Genomic DNA, 20,451 nt, shown 5'->3' with positions numbered 1-20,451 from the left:
TCAAACAGAGGGGGAAGAGAGTTCTCTGTAAGTTGCCTTAAAATTAAGACTGATGTATTAGAACAAGATATACATTTTCTGGAACACCAGAGTGTAAATAAACAGTTAAACCAGAGTGAGGGAGAGCACAGTTCTCACTGGAAATTCTGATAATAAATAATATAATATATGGAGATATACCTATCTCATAGAACTGGAAAGGACCCTGAAAGGTCATTGAGTTGAGTTCAGCCCCCTGCCTTCACTAGCAGGACCAAGTACTGATTTTGCCCCAGATCCCTAAGTGGCCCCCTCAAGAATTAAACTCACAACCCTAGGTTTAGCAGACCAATGCTCAAACCACTGAGCTATCCCACCCCTCTGATGTTGGGGGGACCGTGGGGAGGGAGATTAAAACTAAAGTTAAAATATATTGAGACATTATGTAGGATGACCAGACGTCCTGATAAAATTGGGACCATCCCGATTTTTAGGTGTTTGTCCCGATATTTAGCTCTGCCGGCTTTTTTTTTTTTGCTCCGCCGGCGGACATCCCCTTCCCCCCCGATGGGTCCCGATATTTTCTTCCTCTCATCTGGTCACCCTAGACATTATATGATGTCTCTCTCTTCATACAATATCATAACAAGAATCACCAACACAGACACCTGTACCCATGAGTGTGAGTTCTTTAACTGTTTTCCTCCAACTTTATAACAGGTCTGTCTCCAGTCTGGGTGAGGAGGGGGAACATAGTTTTAAGTTTGTAGCAAATGCTATGTGGTGCATATTTACTGCACTTACACCAACAATGATGTATATTAAGTTAAGAAAAGAATTTAAAATCTATTGAAATCTAAACTGTGCAAAGAATCATGTTTGGCTCCCCTAAAATACAGTTCCAGCTTGTGGTCTCTTTTCATATAGCTGTCTACAAGACATCACACTAGGGACCAAATCATTGGTATCATAGGCCTTGCTCCTTCATGTCTCAAGGTAAAAGAACATTTTAGAAGTGCTAAAGATGAATGTTTGTACAGTTTATTATGTTTCAGCAATGACTTTTTTTACTTAATATATTGAAATCTTGAGATAAGCGCAGTAGACATGCAGCCTGCAGATGTTCAGTTGCCAGTTAAAACACATTCATCTTCCCCTCACCCCCCACCCAAACTGGGGACAGACAGTTATCAAGTCAGGGGAAAAAATAGTTAAAGAACTCACACCTGTTTTAGTTGCTCGGGTAAACTGCTTTGTTGCTCAGTGTATAAACATGGGAACAAGCATTTTGATGATGAAAGTTGCTAAAAGACGCACTTGTTATTATAACATACAAAAGCACAATGTATATTAATTTATATACCCAGGTTTTATGTCCTTTAATGTTTGTATATTGTAAAAGTTTCAAAAACAATTTTTAAATTAATAATGACTATTTATGAAGTGCAAGCTCATTTCTTTTCTGAAGGAAAAGATTGTTGGGCAATAACAGTAATTAAGCCACCAAGAAAAAGCTAGGATACCAACTTGGATAGAAGGAATGATCACCAAGAGAGATATGGAGAAAGCTATTGTAGCTGATAATACAAAAAAGGAAGTACAGTATCGTGTTTTGTTTCCATGGAATATAAACACAACATTTAAATAAAAAGTAGGAGACACAGGGAAGGTGGGGTGCCCTGGGTAAGACAGAGGTGGAAATTGAAAGCAGATGGAGGAATGCAACCACAAGGAAAACTAAAAACTGGGAAGAACAGAAGGGAAGCATGTATTTAAAACTGATATTTGCTTCTGACAGAAGAAGATCCAACTGAGAAGAGCCCAGATGAGGTCAGCACCCCAAACAGTGAATGGTAGGCACAAGCACTGAAATGGAGCCACTGGAGAGAAGGGCAAATTATCTTGTTTAGTGATTCTATAATGAGGAACATAATGGGCCTGTTATTCATTTACACTACAGCCATTTTATACAACTCTGGCCTTAACGTGGGTGGAAAATACCCACCTTTATGGCATCTTTCAACTGCCAGAGCAGTGTAAAAGGGCCTTAGTAGAAATGAGAATCAAATCTGGAACCTGTAGCCAAACAATGAAAATACGCTCCTGAGAGCCAGCATATCAGCAGTAAGGGTTCCAGATTTCTGTAAAATGTTGGACAACTCCTACTGATCATAATTCATATGGGGACAACTGACACCTGTAAAAGAAGTTTTTGGTAATAGAGGATGACCTCAGAGGTCTGGACAAGCATCTGAGCAAGGGATCCATGCAGGTGATCTTCTTTAGCAATCATGCTGATGACAAGCGCAAATGGAGAAGGAAGACTGATAATGGAAACCTCCAGCTCATCAACAGTGATGGAGAGAGGATTTTGGATTTCTGAAGCTCTGGAATTACATCTGCCATGAGACATGACTGTATGCAATTAAGGACATGGGGGTGCCACCCTTCTGGATTCAAAACAGACAGGGCTTGTTAGGTGAGCTTTGAACTAGGTTTCTGGAGGAGGAGAATTTTTGGTTAACTCACATGATCTGGCATGTGCCTCCAGCAAAAAAAGACTGACAATGGAGTTGTTCTGAAACAAGATGAAGAGTATGAGCATACTAATGTGTCTACATGCATACAAGGAGTATTGAGAAACAAACAAGAAGAACCAGAAACACTTCTAAATTTTAGAGATTTTGATCTAATGGGCAAACTGTAATTAAAATCTGCTAGGATAATTCTCATAACTGGAATGTGAATAGATGGGTGTAATCTGCATGGCAGAAGTGTGAGAAGAAAGGGTATTATAGGTCAAAGGTGCTTACACTGTAGTAAGCTATGAGTTTGGAGTAAAGACTCAGATGGTAAAATTTTTGATGAAAGTAACAAGAACTGAAAAACAAAAACAACAGTGAGCATCTTCTCTGGACCAGAGGAACTGGTCAAAATCAAGCAATCTGACAATAAATGCAGACTTATTAGTTATAATTGGATAATAGTTGGTTTCCATGTAATGGCTATCTCTGAAGGTGGAGCATTGAAGCCCTTAGTTTGGTTTGTCTTTTGCTGAAGTTATGAGCAAAGAGAGGTTCTGTCTACTGCCTGTAAAATGTTAGGGACTTATCTAGATCTTCAGTCTGTCAGAAATCATCCATAAGTGTATTTTATAAAGTATCTGCTAACACTATTCTCTCTAAAAATGCAAAATGAAAGTGGAGTTCTGAAGCACAACTTGGGGGGATTCTTTAAAAGTATGGTTGGATTATCAAATTTAATACAAATTACTTTCTTTTTATGGGTGTTTGGCTGTGTGTATTTTTCGGCATTGTTGGGACATGTAAATTCTGCAAAATGATAATAAATTTGGGTGCATTTGAAATATTCATGCAAAATTAAATGCATTCCTTGAAAATAGCATTTTCAACTTTTGTTACAAACATGAAAATGGTACTTTTTCTGATTTTTTTTTAAATAAAAAAGAATCACTGCTGAGTGAAAACATACTTGCAATGAAAACATGCAGAGATTAATATTTTATCACTTACCTGAAATACTAAAAGTCATTTAATTGTTATTTCACATATAGAGAAGTTTGGTCTGAGTAAAACTGCAAACATTTTCACACAAAACTTTCCAAAACATGATTAAGTTTGCACTTGTCTGGTTTGGGGTCAATACTGTTTTTTATTATTGAAGAAATTAGTATGATAAATAAGGATGCAAAGAATGTGACAGTAGCAACTTTCATCTTAACTATGACTGAATGCCAAATGAATGTCTTTGGAGGGATGCATGAGTTTGGCTGACCTGCCCCTGATGGTGACCATATAACCAGTTTTGGTGACATTCTGGGGTAAGTGACACACAGCCAGCAGCTGGTTAGAAGTTAAAAGAGATGACATCAAAGATCTTTAGTCTCTAAATATGATCTTCTTCTAGATTCTTATTCAATTTGTTGGCTTATTTTGTAACCAAACATTGTATGCATAAGAATTATTTTTAAATGTTAGAGTATTTAGGGTTTTTGAATAAAAAGGGAAATCAAAGGAAAATAGGTTTGTGGTTGTTTAGACTTCCCGTTCCAGCAGCAACAGCACAGTCTTTGAAGGCATTATGAAATCATTGTGTTGCATAATTTCAGCAAAGTAACTGAGAGGTAAGAGATCTAATTTTTCAACTGGATTTTTACAGATTTCTGATATTTCTTTTACAATTTTCACAGAATTCCTTAGGACAAATTTAAGGGTTTTGTTTTACATAGTATCTGACTCAGACTGCTGATTCTTATTTACATTGGCATAAGCGAGGGGAGAATAAGGTGAATGGTCATTGTTCTGAAGAATGTTAAAACTAATACTAGACAAGATGCAATGAGGGGGTAATGAGACACTAGGAACAAGTTTAGGGAAGAGAGGAAAGGAAAGGGGTAATATCAGTAAGATAGGTCCTGATTGAGCTCCTTTGACATCGGTGTGTATTTTCTGCTTATACGGATCAGGGTCATAATGAGGTACTCACTGAGGGCTACTGTGCAGCATGGTGTAGTGAAGCTTTTTTTAATGGTATAAAATAAATGTCTTAGTTAGCTAGTTTCTTGTAGGCTTTATAGAAGAGGATCTTCACGAGGGGGTTTAAATGTAGAGAAGGTAGTAGCCTTGTAGGCCAGCTCAGTAGCATGTTCCATGCATAGAAATTTTTGATCTTGAACATATTTTTCTTTCTCCCCTTTGAAGCTGGGGAACTTTCTGGCAAGTATTTCTCTGCATTCTTGTACTGCAACAGATGAAGTGACATAGTAGAAAGTCGGCGCATTGGTTGAGGAAGTCTCTTGTTGTCTCTGACTGATTGCAGCATATAGGGTTTGTAAAATCATATGATATGTGGGAAGCTAGGAAGGTTTCTTCACTTCCACCAGAATGTCTGCAAAAACTTGCACAGTGAACTGTTCAGAATGGTTGAATCCAGTGGTGAATCCTTGCAATTTCTACTTAATTGCTGATTTTAGTTGTTCTCATTGTGAAGAGTTGTCATTTTACTTTGCGGATAAAATTGCTGAGATTGAGACTGAGATATCTGCTGCTGCAGAAACAAAACCACCTAGGACAAACATTATGTCTTTCTCTGTGTTACAGTCAATATTAGGTCATAGAGGTGCTGAGGCAGCTTCATTCCACAACTTGCACATAGGAGCCCAGCTTTCCTAGATGGTGAAGGCCAGAGGGAAGTACAGGCGCCACTGCTGGTTGAGATTGCTAGTGTTTCCCTATCGGAGAGGGGCAGCATTCTTGCCTCCCTTAAAGAAGCTATTGTGAGACCCATGGTCAAGAAACCAACTCTTGATGTTGACAAATCTGGCTAACTTCCCAGTGAGATGGCTGTGACAAGGTAATGGTGGCTGTTTCTTGATGCCTCAGATTTCCAGTCAGTCTCGTTATAGACTTGGATGGGATTAAAACTGTACTTTCCGAGTTAGTTGCTGACCTGTTCCTAGCACTGGATGAAGATTACAGTGCTCATGCTGACTCTTTCAGACCTGTCAGCAGTCTTTGATACCATTGAGCACAAGACATTGTTGAGTTGTTTGTGAACACTAGTATATGTGGCTGGAGCAGCTCAAGAAGGTTCCATTCTTATCTTTCTGAGAATACTGTTCCACTGCCTCAAGCGATCTTTCTAGTGGCCAGAGGTTGATATTGTCAGCTTTATTGTTCAGTATGAATAGGAGGGTTAGTGGGGAGACAAGGGCTGGAAAGCATTCTGTAATGCTGATGACTTCCAACTCTACATCTCTTCCATGTCTGATCCAGCAGGAGTAACCTAAGTGCCTAAATGAACTTCACCTATGTTGCCTATAGGCCTGGCTCTGGTCTGTTTATTCACCAGATGGAGACCACATAAACACCAGAGTAATAATTCCCTTCAAGGTCATGGCTTCTCTCTCCTGGTAGATGAACCTGAAACAAGAGTCTCTTTCACCACACCCTTGATGCTGAGTATCTTGGACCTCCTCAAATGGAATCTGAAGATCATTTGCTGCTCTCTGCAGGAGCTCTTGATATTGCCTGGGGTCATCAGGCGGAGATGGGGAAGATGGAACAATTGCCTCATCTGGAGAGGATGATGAAACATCTGTGGTACCTGTGAATCCAATTTGATTTTCTTTCCCTCATGCTCCAACGGAGCTGGCTGATGTAATGTAGGAGAGGGTCAGTGGGACTCATGAAAGGATCAGAGGTGTCTAGCATAGGGATTCCATGGACCCCAACAGGGCCAGTATGAAGAGTTGGCTGGTTGGGGAACCCCTTGGCATAGGATACCATTGGTTCCTTGAACAGTTGTATCTGGGTGAATGACAGATCCCAGATATCCTTGAGTCTCTGTCTTAACTCATCCCTTACTTAGGGATGATGATTCATCTGGAGTTTCATCAGAAAAGAAAACGGGCTCTCGTTTAACCTGTAGAGTGGTCAGTACTGATGGGTGAAAGCTCTTGCCTACACACAGGAGAGAGGAGCATCCCTGTCTCCTCAAGGTTGATTCCTCCTCTGGTGTCAGAATGTCTCTCATGAGGGTTGGACCTGAAAGAAGAAGAGATTGAGGGTAGGGAAGGATGTTGTCCTTCAGAGACATGTAGGTTTTGGTTTGCTCTGTAGTACATAGTGTTCTGGTAGTTGGGCCTGATGGATCCAGTGGGTCCATGGTCATGGTGGATAGTGAGTTGGGGATGGGTTGGTACTGACAGTCTAACTGGGAACTCTTAAGGTATGTATACACTGCAGTAAAACACCAATGGCTGGCCTGTGTCAGTTGACTCCGGCTGACAGGGCTTGGGCTACAGATCTATAAAATGGCAGTGTAGATGTTTGGGCTTGGGCTGGAGCCCAGGCTCTGGGACCCTTTCCCGTTGTGGAATCCCAGATCCTGGGCTCCAGCCTGATCTTGAATGTCTACACTGCAATTTTATAGCTCTGCAGCCTGAGCCCTGTGAGCCCAAGTCAGCGGACACAAGCCAGCCATAGGTGTTTTCTTGCAGTGTAGATATACTCTTTGATGGTGTTGGTGGGTGCTGATCAGTAAGCTTATGAACCGGAGCCATTGTCAGTACCAGCAGATCCTTTCTCCTTTGTGCCTTGTGTTTGGAGGTTTTACACAGGTCTAAGCCGTTAGGACCTGTGCATGAGGACACATATGACTTGGACAGAGTCGGGGACAGATGCTTTTTTTTTTTTTTTTTTTTTTTTAAAGAGGCAGACCTGGCAGGGTCTCTCTTCTTGTGCTTGTGAGAGTGTCCCTTACTCTCATGAGAAGCCCTAGTTGATGACTCTTTGGGCTTAGCAGCTCTAACTTCCGCTCCTGAGCTCATGCTCAAATGGCACTGCTCGTCGGTTGAAGCGGATATACACAAGCGTTTCCCTGACCAGAATCTGACTGAGGTCTAATGGACTTCTCCATAAAGTGCTTCCCAGTCGGATTGACCTTTAGTCCCTTGAGGTTTCATGGGGGGAAGGAGCAGGAGAAGCTGCACTTAGCAGAGACACGAGCTTCTCCCAGAGAATGCTGGTGTTCGTCATTCAAGGAGAAGGAGCAGAGGCAGGAGATATAGTTCTTAAACCCCAGGACTCTGAGGGTACATCTACACTACAGGGGGGAGTCGATTTAAGATACGCAAATTCAGCTACGTGAATAGCGTAGCTGAATTCGACGTATCGCAGCCGACTTACCCCGCTGTGAGGACGGCGGCAAAATCGACTTCTGCGGCTTTCTGTCGGCGGCGCTTACTCCCACCTCCGCTGGTGGAGTAAGAGTGCCGATTCGGGGATCGATTGTCGCGTCCCGATGGGACGCGATAAATCGATCCCCGAGAGGTCGATTTCTACCCGCCGATTCAGGCGGGTAGTGTAGACCTAGCCTAAGATTAGTTTCTCCCAAAACTCTAACAATACTAAAAACTATGCATAATATCTTAACAGGTTCCGAAGAAGAAACACGGAGAAATCTGTGGACACATATGATTCTGACTAAGGCTACATGGCCATAAGAAGGAACTAGAGAGGCGTTGGTCCACACTGCCCGAGTTATACCCTAGGTTTGGAACACAAAGATGGCAACTGTGCAGGCGCAGACCAATGAACATTACTTGCTAGAAATCTATCACAGGCATATGGTACACATGAATACCACGTGTGGAATACACATAGGGATCAGGGCTTGAAAAAGACTACACATACACTAGCCCTGTCTACAAAGACCAGTAATTGTAATCTGTGTACATAAAATCTGTAACTGATGTGCACAATTCAAGAGCATCAATCATGACACATTTGCTCTGCAATGGCAACATTTCACTCTATAAATTCCACACTTTATGTTCACTTTATGTGCATTTTACAGTGCTATCCAGCTTGTGCACATGGAATACTTGGTTTCTAACATTTATACAGCTCTTAAAATAGAAAGTGCTAAAAATGTGTCAGCATTATCTTTACCACATACTAACTCTAACCCACCTTAACTCAGGCACAAACACTGACAATATTTTTAATCTTAAACTTAAAACAAACACAAGCCTTACCAGTAACCCGAGCTGTAAGTGAAACCCTAACTCCAATCATAACTGCAAACCAAGCACTTATCTTTAACCATTACGCCTACACACGTTTATGGTCAAGCACACTGTAAGTCAAGGCATGACAGAACATTGTAAGGTGGGAACAAGCTAGAGTGAAGCCAAGAGTCTTGCTTGGCTTCAAAAGCCAAAGCGTGAGCAGAGACTCAGTCATCTGACAAAACATGCCTAAACCCAAACATTGGACACAAAAAAGAAGCACGGAGGAAACACATATTTAGTGTCTGACATTGATTTAAATAGAAGAGATGTCTTATTCTAGTTTATTTTATACATTATGCCACAGTTTCAGAAGACTGTTACTAACACATATTCCAGCATTAACAAGTTTTTGGTTGGCAATACTGTGCCACTTTTTTTACCCACAACATCAATGAAAAGAACAGTTGTTTTGTGCATCTTTATTATGCTGAAATTGGTAGTCGTTCATTACACTGGTGTTAGCTTTGATTGGTTTTAGAATTAACGCTACTCCAAATTTGGTTTTAAAATAAAACTTAGAAAACGTAGTTCTGCATTCAAATTTTCCAGATAATGGTCTTCTCCCATATCCTGAGAAGCATTATAATGATGAAGTATAAAATAGGATACTTCAAACTGTTGCTAAAGGGGTCAGGAAGGATTTCCCCCCCTCAGTTAATAAATAATTCTTTTGACTCACATAGCACTTTTCAGCCATTGATCCCAGAATGCTTCACACTGGTGGAAACAACGAGGCATCCTTGTGGCATCTTAGAGACTAACAAATTTATTTGGGCATAAGCTTTCGTGGGCTAAAACCCACCTCATCAGATGCATGGAGTGGAAAATACAGTAGGGAGGTATAAATACACAGCATATGAAAAGATGGGAGTTGCCTTACCAAGTGGGGGAGGGAGGTCAGTGCTAATGAGCCAGTTCAATTAAGGTGGAAGTGGGCTAGTCTCAATAGTTGACAAGAAGGGGTGGAAATCACTTTTGTAGTGCTAATGAGGCCAATGTAATCGAGGTGGCCCATTTCAAACAGTTGACAAGAAAGTGTGAGTATCAGCGGGGGGAAATTAGTTTTTGTAGTGACCCATCCACTCCCAGTCTTTAGTCAGGCCTAATTTGATGGTGTCCAGTTTGTAAATTAATTCCAGTTCTGCAGTTTCTCGTTGGAGTCTGTTTTTGAAGTTTTGTTGTTGTTGAAGAATTGTCACTTTTAAGTCTGTTATTGAGTGTCCAGGGAAGTGTTCTCCTACTGCTTTCTGAATGTTATAATTCTTGATGTCAGATTTGTGTCCATTTATTCTTTTGCATAGAGACTGTCTGGTTTGGCCAATGTACAGGGCAGAGGGGCATTGCTGGCACATGATCGCATACCAGTGTGATATATACCACTCTGAAACCTGTCACACTGGTGGGTAAATATCCTTATCCCCATTTTACAGATGGGCTGACTAAGGCAGAGAAAGTGATGGAGTTAGCTAAGATCACGAGTCAACACCAAAGTTGGGAATAGAACGCAGGTGTGGCACCTCATTAATGCCAGCCTTGTGCTCAATCCACTAATACTGCACCTGTCCCCAAATAGCACAGCATTAAATTATGTAACTGTCTACTTTTTTCTTTTGCTAATCTTCCTCTGAACCACAAATGATTGGCTGGTTTTTGGCCTTGTGGACTGTCTGGTGGGCCAATCTGGAATCTTTTCCTATTAAAATGATGTTTGCTTTATCAAAGGTACAATAGTAAATACCAACAATTATTGGATATCCATCTTCTTTTTTACAAGTGAAGGCCTAAAACAAACTGGATGATTTGGGCCCACAATCCAAAACAGCTGTGACATTTTGTGGCACCTTCACCTGCTTGAAAGAGGAATTGGTCCTTTGTTTATGCATAGCCCTTCCCCCAATGTTGAGACTTCCCCACTACTCCAGAAATGTGTGATTATATTTGGAGATTCACATTCTTGATCAGTCTGGGGCTCATTTAAACTTAATCAGTCGCCGTCAACAATATTATGAATATTCACTGTGCCTTATCTGTTGCAATTTAACTCATCAGCCCAGGGAGGGATGGAAGACAATTTCAGCATTCTTGAACTGGCTCAGATGGTAATTGCTTTTTTGCATCATCTACAGTAGCTCTCAGTATTTGCTACACATAAGCACTAGCAGACAACTAGGACTAAAGAAAGAGAGAAGGGCCAGGATGGGAAGAGATTAAAAGAAACTGAAAGTAAATTTTCTACATTATGGTAGTTTAGCAATATCAGCAGAACTTGTAATGTCACTTAAAATATTAAAACAAAAACAAAAAATATGCACACCACCAGTATTAATTTCATGGCCAACCAATTCAGCTGAAAATCACTAGGTACTAAATAATGGAGGTACAAAAAAATCAAGTCAGTATCTCAGGCGATCTGTTTAAAACAATAATGCATTCAGTTAAATCAGTGCTGGCACTTGGCTTGATAACAGCAGATGTCTCTGTTTTGCAACTGTATCAAATAGCAACATAATTCTAGCATGTTAAACAAATGGTACAAATCATTTATTCATTCCTAAATTTAATTTCTTTGCCTTTCTTTTTTTTAACTACTGGTAGGTATTATTTAATGCATTTATACTCGAGCCAAACGCTGACTTGAATGAGCCAGACTGTGGTTCGATGCCCACCCTGAAAAACCTCCTTTCCCTCTCCTGCCCCCCAATATACTAGCAACTGGGAATAAATATCTGTATACTACACAACACTATCTATTTGCTAGGGATGCAGGGGAAGAATGAGGACTTTTAAGTGGAGAGGGATGGGGATATGCTGCTGTGGTGTCTACTATCCACTGACCAGTCTGTTCTTTTTATTGCTTGATACAGACGAATAGTTGTGATTGTAAATGTAGATGGAAATTTTCAAAGGCACAAAGAGCAGATAGGTGCCCAAATCCCATTTGTGCCCTTGAAAAAAATCTCCCCCTTCATTATTGTCAGAGTGCCTACAATCCGAGAATAGGCATTCTTCTATATATATTTTATATCAGAACAAACATATAACTTCAACTCTTCCCATAGATCCCTTCATTAAGATTAGGCCTTATTTCAGCCTTAAGGTTGCTGAACGGTGTGGAAAAAAAAATAATGGAGAAAACGAGGCTAAGACTGAATTTTTCTCCATATTCAGTTTGGGAACTTACTAGTACCTCATATAATAAAATACACCGCATTTTTCTTTCATTACTGGTAAATATGTAAGACACATTTAAGTGTTACTTTTCAAAAGAGATCTGAATTACTTTTGATGCTTTCCTGGGATGTTTTTTATACACGCTTCAAATTCAATCTGTTCCATAGAAGGTTGACAAACAATTAACAAACTCGATCCTCCAGCTGTTTTTGGAGTCTAAATGCCATCTTCCTCCTGAATTCAATAAAGATCCACCAGAAATAAAAATATTAAACAAATCACAGTATGCTGCAGGAATCTCTTGCAAAGTTTTGGTCTGTGCCCAACAAGTTTTGTTATTTTCCATGTAAGCTTTTTTTCATTCCACATGTAGTAGTTTTATGTGAAACAATAGGACCTTTGCTTTAAAAAGCACTTATGTTACTAATAGTATCTAACACTTTATAGCATCAACATGCTTACAAACGTATACTGATTAATTAATCATCGCAATGTCTGGCCTCTTCCCAAAGTGGTTAAATGTTAATACACCTATAAGGTAGTTTTAGCCCTCTGTGGTTGCAGTTCTACCCCCTTTGAGATCACTAATATTATTATTCAAATTTTAAAGTTTGGGTAATTGAGGGAGCAGGATTAAGTGAGTTTTCTTGAGGCCACAGAGGAAATCAGTGCCAGAGCAGGGATGAAAAAGCAGAACTCTCTGGCTTGTAGTCTGGTACCTAGCAGCTAGTACTTTTAGTTCTGTGATTTTCTCAAGTTGAATGTTGCTTTAGCTGGGTGATATAGATGCCTAGCCCCAAACAAAGCCCTCTCGGACCTCATCTCAGCATCCTTAATGAAGGGAAGTGCTATTAGTCTCCATTTCTCTCTCAGGTATGGAGAGAATGTGGATCCCTGTAGACTGCACTTCAGGAAGGGGCCTTCAAAGTGGGGGCAGCCACTATACGTAGAAGATTGGCAGGGGAACTGGTCACCATTTTCCCAGGAGTGCAGATAATCTGCTTAGGCTCACCCTGGATAGTGAGCTCAGGCATGGTTTTTCTGGATATCTTAGCCAGAGACATTGGGAGGGCATCTGAGCCAGAATTATTTTTCTCGTGGTGATATCCAAAGCAACAAATAACATCTCTTTAAAGAAAAAGAATAGTTTTCTTTAGTGCTTCAGAGGAGTCTGGTGCTTTGTGGTAGGGCCTATCCACTCCTTCCATGGATTTGTTGCATCATGTACAATACAGATATTTTCAAGTTACTAAAATGATGAAATGACTATCAAGTGTCCAATTGCAAGTTTGTTTATGGTTTCTCTGTAAAAAATACAATGAAGAACAGACGTTCTCTCTTCTTGACTCACTATCTCACTTTCCATGAGGCTTCTGTGTTGATTCCTAGTCTTCCTTAGCAATTTGCATTTCTCTTATATCTTGTGAGTGTTCTGTTTATTGTTCCTTTGCCTGTTTTTTGGCAGCTGTGGTGGGGATTGTGAAGGTTTTGTTGTCCATATACTTCCTTCCTGGCTTTCATTCTGACCCCTTTCATGGTGCATTGGAGATGTTTCCTGAATACCATTTTGGAGGGTCTTGGAATGCCAAGTTTGTGTTTGTAGAATACTTATGGGGAATGACGGCTGGTGGGGAGAGAGCAGGATGGGAATAGTGCATTATATGTTGTGATTTCTTACACAGGATCAACTGCAGGGACATCCAGTGGGGTTTCTAGTCTGTTTCCCTGCAACATTGTTGGAGTGATTTGATCATCCTAATACCATGGGTATCCAATGTAACTGCATATTTCTACTGAGGGTAATTCTACAATTTATTTTGGCAGCTTGTCCTGCTGTCTGACTGTTCCTATGGTTATAAAGATTTCCCTGCTGCTTTTTCAGTCAATTATTTCTTGTTTTGGTCTTCTTGACTAATAAGAATAATTGATCCCTGTTGTCTTTATAACACTGCTTTAGATTGTGATCTTAATTCCCCTTGGTTTTTGCTTTTAGCATTCTTGGCATTGTGCTACCTGGAACAGGTAGCTGAACACCCCATAAGGCCAACAGAAACCTATCTGACTTCACTGTATATTTTTTTATACTAGAAAAGGGTGAAGTAACTTTGTTACTGACCATAGCAAGGAGAGTGATGAGTTGGGAAGCTCATGTCTTAATATCAATAGTTAAAATCCAAATTATTAACTAAATCTACTTATGGGACTAGATTTTGGCTGCTTATGTGTGGACACATGGATCGGGTTAGAGGGCACATGAAATAGTTTCTCCCCTTTCCTATATGCTCCTATAGCCAGAATCTTGGTGCTTGCAGTCAATAATTGCAGGAGGTAGGTGAGTGTAGATACTAAACACCCCAAAGAGGGCAAGGCCTTCATGGCCAGGGTCTCATCTCCATTCCCAGCTGGAGGCCAGTGGTGGGGAGTGCTCAGTGGACTCAGGAGTTAATGCCTATGTAGGTATTCTATCTGTCTCTATTCGTCACAGGCAGAAAGTTTCCAGAAGCCACTGCTGATTTGTTGTACCTCCATCCCCACCCTAAGGCACCTGTGGCTTTTAAAGCCACAGTGTAATCCCTCCCCCCATGTAAACTGAAACTTTGCAAATACATTTGCATTTAAAGTAATTTCATCTGTCCTTACCATGAAATCACTTGGAAAGTGTTATCAGTCCACAGCCTGGCCCATTTGCCCTATGTGGCAGCAGCCATGTTAGATTCTTGCCCTTGAAGAAAGAATCCTTCCGCTCACATTGAATTTTAGGTACTCAGGAAGTACACGGATGGGACCAAGTAAATAACTAGCTAACTAATTGACTACAGATAGGTAAGTTCATAGGTCACAGTGGGAGATCTCTCAAAGGATTGTAGTGTAGGCAATGCCAGTGGAACTATTAGTGGCAGTAAGGGTTGTATGCTTGAGCCCATACCTAATTAAGCCTCAGAATTATTTATTCATTTATTTGTATAGATACATTAAGAGCTATTTGTAAAGTTTACATACTCCATCCAGTTGGCAGCAACTGAAGTTAGGGTTTCTGCATAAATGGCCGATCAAGCCTTAAAGCATCAAGCTTTTTGACACAATGCTGAAACAAATGTTAATGAAGCCTTTATGCCTGAAGCTGCTGACTAGCTGGACTCCACCTTTCCTTCAGTTTACAAATCATTATCTTTGTGCTGGCTTGCTCCCTACGGATCTGCAGCCAGAGGGGGTTCTCCACGTGCATATCTCCTACTTTCTGCCTGGAAGGGGTAAGGGAATCCCTTATCTTGCCCCATGAGGGGGAGGGGGAGAGAGAGGGGAAGAAGGAATGTTGGGCCATGGAAAAGGGCTATGCCTTTCTTTGACTATGTTGCTGGTAACTGCCAGATGGCAGAATGAGAGGCATTCTACTCGGCCCACTTCCACGGGAGCCTTTCCAAGTTGCTGCCTCAGAGCTGGGATCTGAAGAAACAAGTTCAGGAGACAGTTCTGAAAGGGTAATTTTTAATAGTCATTTCAAAATCCCCACCACATATGGTTTTTGGGGTAGTGGAGGGGATTTTCTCAGCTGCTGCTGAAGAAAAGCTGTATAAAAAGGAAACCAATTACATGAGTGAATTTTTTGATTCAAAGCTATGTGTTGATACAATATAGTTCATTTTAGGCACAGCTGTCAGACTCCATCAGTTGTCCTAATCATTGTGGAGGAGCTTAAAGTGCCATTGCCTGAATGGCTGGACACCGCTATTTGTGTGCTGGCCTGCCTTACAGACCGTAGTTTGTTAATTAGAGATTTAATAGGCCTGATTCTCCTCTCCTTTAAAATGCTGTATGTCACTGAAGTTAAAGGACTTATACTAGTGCAAATATAAGAAGAATCAGGCCTAAAATTTTACAGGCACTCCAGTGTAACCTCAACTCAAAAATGGCTGCTATACGTTGATACAATATAGGTGCCATGTTGGTAGCAATGTCACACACAAAAGGAGAAGCCAGGGCTCCATTTCATCTCTGTCCCTTTTTACCCACTAAGAAAGATTGGGAGAGTATTAGGCATGCAGCCACCATTATTTGTCCACAGAAAGAAGATCCAGGGCATTCCTACATGATTGTATCAGGAGTAGGAGGTGAGGGGGGTGAAGGGAGACCTTATTCCTTTGTGCAACCATCCATGAGCAGGGCACAGTCTAAGCATCATGAATTTGAAGAGTTGTCATATTTACAATTTAATTTTTGTTCCCATGGGATCTGTTTAGAAGCCAGTTTATTTTATTTGTTAAAATTGGAGACCCATTCAGTAGGTTGAGAGGTTGCTTTTATTTTTATTTTTTTTAAAGAGCTTGTCAAAATTAGCAGCTGCCTAACAAAAAATAACATACTTTATTAACCCAAATACAAAGTAGTAGTAAAGGAGGGATTTTTGTTTCTACTTCTTGGAAATGTATATATGTTAGAATGGATATTACAGAAATAAGACATGATCACTTGTATGCAATCCAGTCTGATAGAATGCTTACTTTTCCTTAATCATTACCACTAGTTACTCCATTACAGAAGCACCAGGAAGTTACAGAAGAGTTAAGACACAGGAAAAAAATCCAAGAGTATCAAAAGTGAGTCTCTAATTTAAAGCGAGGTAATACTCTAGAGTATCTTTTAACCCTCTCCCTCTTTTTAATTAAGTATTTAAGATCTGAATCTAGACTGACATCAATTTCTGCTTAAAGTCAGTGGAAACTGAGGGTGTTCAGCATGTCCAAGGCTCAGCTCCTTATGAATAAGCCCTGAGGAAGGATAAAATCTGCCTTCACTAGTGAAACAGAACTGAAATAAACAGTAGATGATAAAAATGGCTTTTGCATTTTTCATTTCACACATAAAGCCTTTATAAAGAAGATATTGTGCTGAGAGTCAACAAGAAAAAGAAAGAGGAATGTGTACATATCTTAAAACAAATGTCGCTATAATAAATAGAGCTTGCTGGAACACTTGACAAAACACCATCAAAATCTGCTGTTTCATCAAAGCTAAAACATTTCACAGAGGTGTAAAGATTTTGATATAGTTTTTGACAGCAAAATTTTTGAGGTCGAAGGTGGATGTTCCAATTGATACTAGAGAGACGGGAATCTAAAATCTGACCTTTTCAATCCCAAATGGACATTCTGACACAATTTTGCTTCTCAACATTTTCAAATGATTTTGTTTTCATTCCAGTTTGGAACAAAAACAAATTCTGAAACCTTGGAAGTTGTCACAAAATGAAATTGTCATCCTCCCACAGATTCTAATTATAAATTAAATTGATATATGTGCAAATATCATCCTAAGGATTCAATCTTGCACCCACTAAAATCAGTGGCAACACTTGTATTAACTTCAAAAGGAGTAAGAGCTGACCCTGTACAATTCCTTATAGGTAGTACCCTATCTATTTCACTTCTAAGACCAGTTAACTTTAAATGAGTTGGCTGCTCTTATGTATACCACTGCCATCTACTGGCTAGAGTAAGACCTGCCTATGTGTTTGTAATCATGGTTAGATTACGATCTCACTGTTATTGATTTATAGTGATGTAAAGGAGGTCAGAATCAGGCCGCAAGTTTCATGGGCTGGCCTATAAAGTTAGTTATACTATCCCCCATACTACTAACAGCTAATGGAGGTTTCACTGTGGCTCAGGAAGAGACTTGTGTTTTTGGAGCAGAAGGTTGAGAGTCTTGTTGCTGAATGTGCAGAGTGTAGCTGCATAATCATTATGTCAGTATGTGAGTGTGTGGGTGTGTTGTGGATTTTATTAACATGGATTTATAACATTGTCATGGCCAGGAAGGAAAAAAATTCAGCTAAGGGCTAAATTCAGCCCAAGTTTGTGCTGGCAGAGCTTTAGAGGTGGAAAATCCAACAGTGTGAGGCTGGGGGAAGAGGGAAGTAGCATCGGAGTGAAAAGCGACCACAGCTTCCCCTCTGGCTGAGGTCCCATTGAAATACAGCGCATCTCAAGAAAGAGATGTGGCCAAGGTGGTTAGAGATGCACGGATGCTGTGCATTGGAGGCCCCCAAGGAATTAAGTCTGCCTTCAGTCAGTGGAAAGTCTAAAAACAACACGGTAGAAGAATATCGCCTGCTCTCTTTCCCTTCAAGGGGATGGGCTGGCAGAGCAAAGTGCAATGTACACCTCCCTGCACCAGCTCTGGTGAATCCACACAAGGACAAGGAATGAATTCGCGGTTGGTGAAATAGGTGTGATTTAATTGCAGTCAGTGTTTTGTGCCTGCTTCTGTCAATGGTGAACTTGGCTCAAACACAATTTTAAAATGAAAAAGATTAAGGAGGAAAAAAACTACAGAAGAGCATTATTTTTTTGTACACTATTTTAACTTTCCAGCTGAAACAACAGTGAAACAAATTGCCAATATCATCAATATTAGTATGAATCAGAATGAAAATGTGTTCACCAAATTTTCAGATTAGGAATAATACAAAATGCCTGTGATCCAGGAAAAGCAAGTTAGAGGAATCGAAACAGAAGTTCAATACAAGGAAGAACAGAAAACACAATCAACACAGAAAACACAATCAACACTTATAGTCCTGGGCTAGTGCTAACTGTAATTATGAGAATTAGGTGGTGTAACAGTAATTCCTTATGTAAGAGAAAAGTAAAGGAAGTTCTTACCATAGCTTGAGTGAAACTGATTATAATCAGTTTCTTCATACAGACACTGACTAAAAAAATAAGATTAAAGCAAGGTGCTTAGTTTGTTGCAGAAACCCCCTCCCCCCCAACAAGTGTGTTATCTCAAAGTTTAATCTTTAACAGGTAACTTGGAGTAACTCCTGTTATTATACTAACAACGTGAAGAAGTCAAAGTCTGTACATCATGGCAAGTTTTAAGTATTTCAATTTAACAATAAGGTAGGAATGGTGGACTGAACTGGTCAATTCTGACACTCCCAATTCCCCCCCCCCCCCATAATTTTATATTTGCAAAACAAACAAACAAAATTAAACCAAATAAAAAACTAACCCCAGCCCAACCAACCAAAAAACCCCTAAACAAAACAGGCAAGCAGACCAACCAAGAATGGCTCTACTTCTCCACATGCTGGAAATCTACATAGGGTATTCCTATGTCTGAAAAATGATACTAGTGTCATTCTCTTTGCACAAAACTGGGTATTGAGCAAAAGATTATTGTAGTAATCTGATTAGGTTTTAAATTCCTGAAACCAGGGCAAAAATTGAGTGTTAATTATGGCCAGATTTTCCTCCTGTGTAAAATAAAATGCAACAAAAAACAACAAAATACAGAGAAGGAACAAAGCTAAGTGAAAAATCTCTGCTGCCTTCAGGCCATAGGGTTTCTGTTGAATTGTCCCATGTAGTAGAAGAGGTTTTGCAGGTCCTGAGATCTGTGGGCCTACCCTGAGGATCTTCAAGCAACTGGAGAATTCGAGGTTCTCTCACAAGGGTTCTAACCCCTCTCTGCCCATTTGTGCTTCCTAAAAATCTGCAGAGGACTTATTGCAGAGAATTCACACAGAGAAGCTACCACAGGAACAGAGGGAGGGGACTTAGGTTTCACTCCCCTTCTTTTTGACAGATATTTGCTCCTTTGAATGTTTTTTCCACTCTTCATTTTGTCCATTGCAAAAAACTGAGGTGTGATTTGGTCCTAGGTAGTAACTAGTTCATAAAATGAACTATTCTGTAGAGTTTCTTTGTATTATCTGTATTAAATGCAATTATTTTGGTCCTTCTTGCACCATTAATTTTCACTATTTCTCTCAAGATCAGAAATGAGGATGCTTTCTTCCACAGCTAGATATTCAGAGTTCATTTGTGAATAACATGGATTTCTGAACCATCGTACTCTATTGAAGAGACTGTTGTTCTTTTTGTACAGGCACCACAGAAATGTAGACATAGCAGCCACCATCACCAGTGTCACCATTACAGCTAGAGCTATGATCCCACTGTGTGATGCTAAAAGGAAAGAAGCAGAAGAAAAGTTCTATAACAATGAAAGAAAGTAACGCCATAAAAATAGATGCAGAAAACATTTTAGCTTCAGTATTTCTGATAAAAATATAAATACATAGTAGAATTTACCTTTTACTGTTTGCACTGTGGCAAAGATATCTGAAACAGAATCCAGAGTTAGCATGAAAATTATTCAGACAACTTATAAAAGTTAACATACATGCTTTATTGTAAAGTTGCTACTTGTGGGGGACGGGACATACTTTATAACAATAATGGGCCCTCCCTGATTTAACTTTATTGATGTCAATGGGAGTTACAACAGACTGCGATAAATATGGCTTGATGCGTCATTTTAAATTCCTTCACTTACCAAAGTGCATGTGAGATAAGCACGGTCTAAATATGAAGGAGCTAAAGTTCAGGAATGCTCAGTTATGGTTTGATCTGCTTCTGCAGAAGTCACTGGATTTTTGCCATGGGTTTCAATGGAAGCAGGATTGGGCATCTACTGTGTGAGAGTTGTCAAGCTCTTATACTTTGAAGTCTTTTCTATTTGTACAGTGGAAAGATGGTCCTTTGGTTAAGGAATCAGCCTGGGAATAAGAAGATCTGAATTCTATTCCCGGTTCTCCCACAAATTTCCTGGGTGACTGTGGCCAAGTCCTTCTCTATAGGGGGGAAATAACATTTACATACCTCTAGGGGAATTGTGGGGCTAATTTCATTAATATT

The 20,451-nt window shown here is 40.1% G+C and overlaps 1 protein-coding gene and 1 long non-coding RNA gene across 3 annotated transcripts in view; one reads left to right on the top strand and one right to left on the bottom strand.

The window, feature by feature from the left end:
• Positions 1 to 20,451, top strand: part of LOC128845737 (uncharacterized) — a 96,086-nt gene that overhangs the window by 3,653 nt on the left and 71,982 nt on the right. The window contains exon 3 of one of the 2 annotated variants that reach the window (XR_008446715.1): positions 1,778 to 1,867. The exons of the other annotated variant lie outside the window; for it this stretch is intronic. This is a non-coding gene — a long non-coding RNA (uncharacterized LOC128845737). Of the gene's footprint in view, positions 1 to 1,777; positions 1,868 to 20,451 lie in introns of those variants that run through there. 2 annotated transcript variants of the gene reach the window in all.
• PLA2R1 (phospholipase A2 receptor 1) overlaps positions 17,965 to 20,451 on the bottom strand; it is an 80,104-nt gene continuing 77,617 nt past the window's right edge. Inside the window, exons 29-30 of the mRNA XM_054044679.1 lie at positions 19,846 to 19,875; positions 17,965 to 19,719 (exon numbers count right to left, since the gene is read on the bottom strand). Coding sequence (XP_053900654.1) covers positions 19,502 to 19,719; positions 19,846 to 19,875 — 248 coding nt within the window. The 3' untranslated portion in view covers positions 17,965 to 19,501. The remainder of the gene's footprint in view (positions 19,720 to 19,845; positions 19,876 to 20,451) is intronic.

This window comes from Malaclemys terrapin, chromosome 11, assembly GCF_027887155.1.
Source record: "Malaclemys terrapin pileata isolate rMalTer1 chromosome 11, rMalTer1.hap1, whole genome shotgun sequence".
In the NCBI taxonomy this organism is placed as follows: domain Eukaryota; kingdom Metazoa; phylum Chordata; order Testudines; family Emydidae; genus Malaclemys; species Malaclemys terrapin.
The sequence above is the reverse complement of the archived record's forward strand: the minus strand, read 5'-3'. Positions and strand labels throughout refer to the sequence as shown.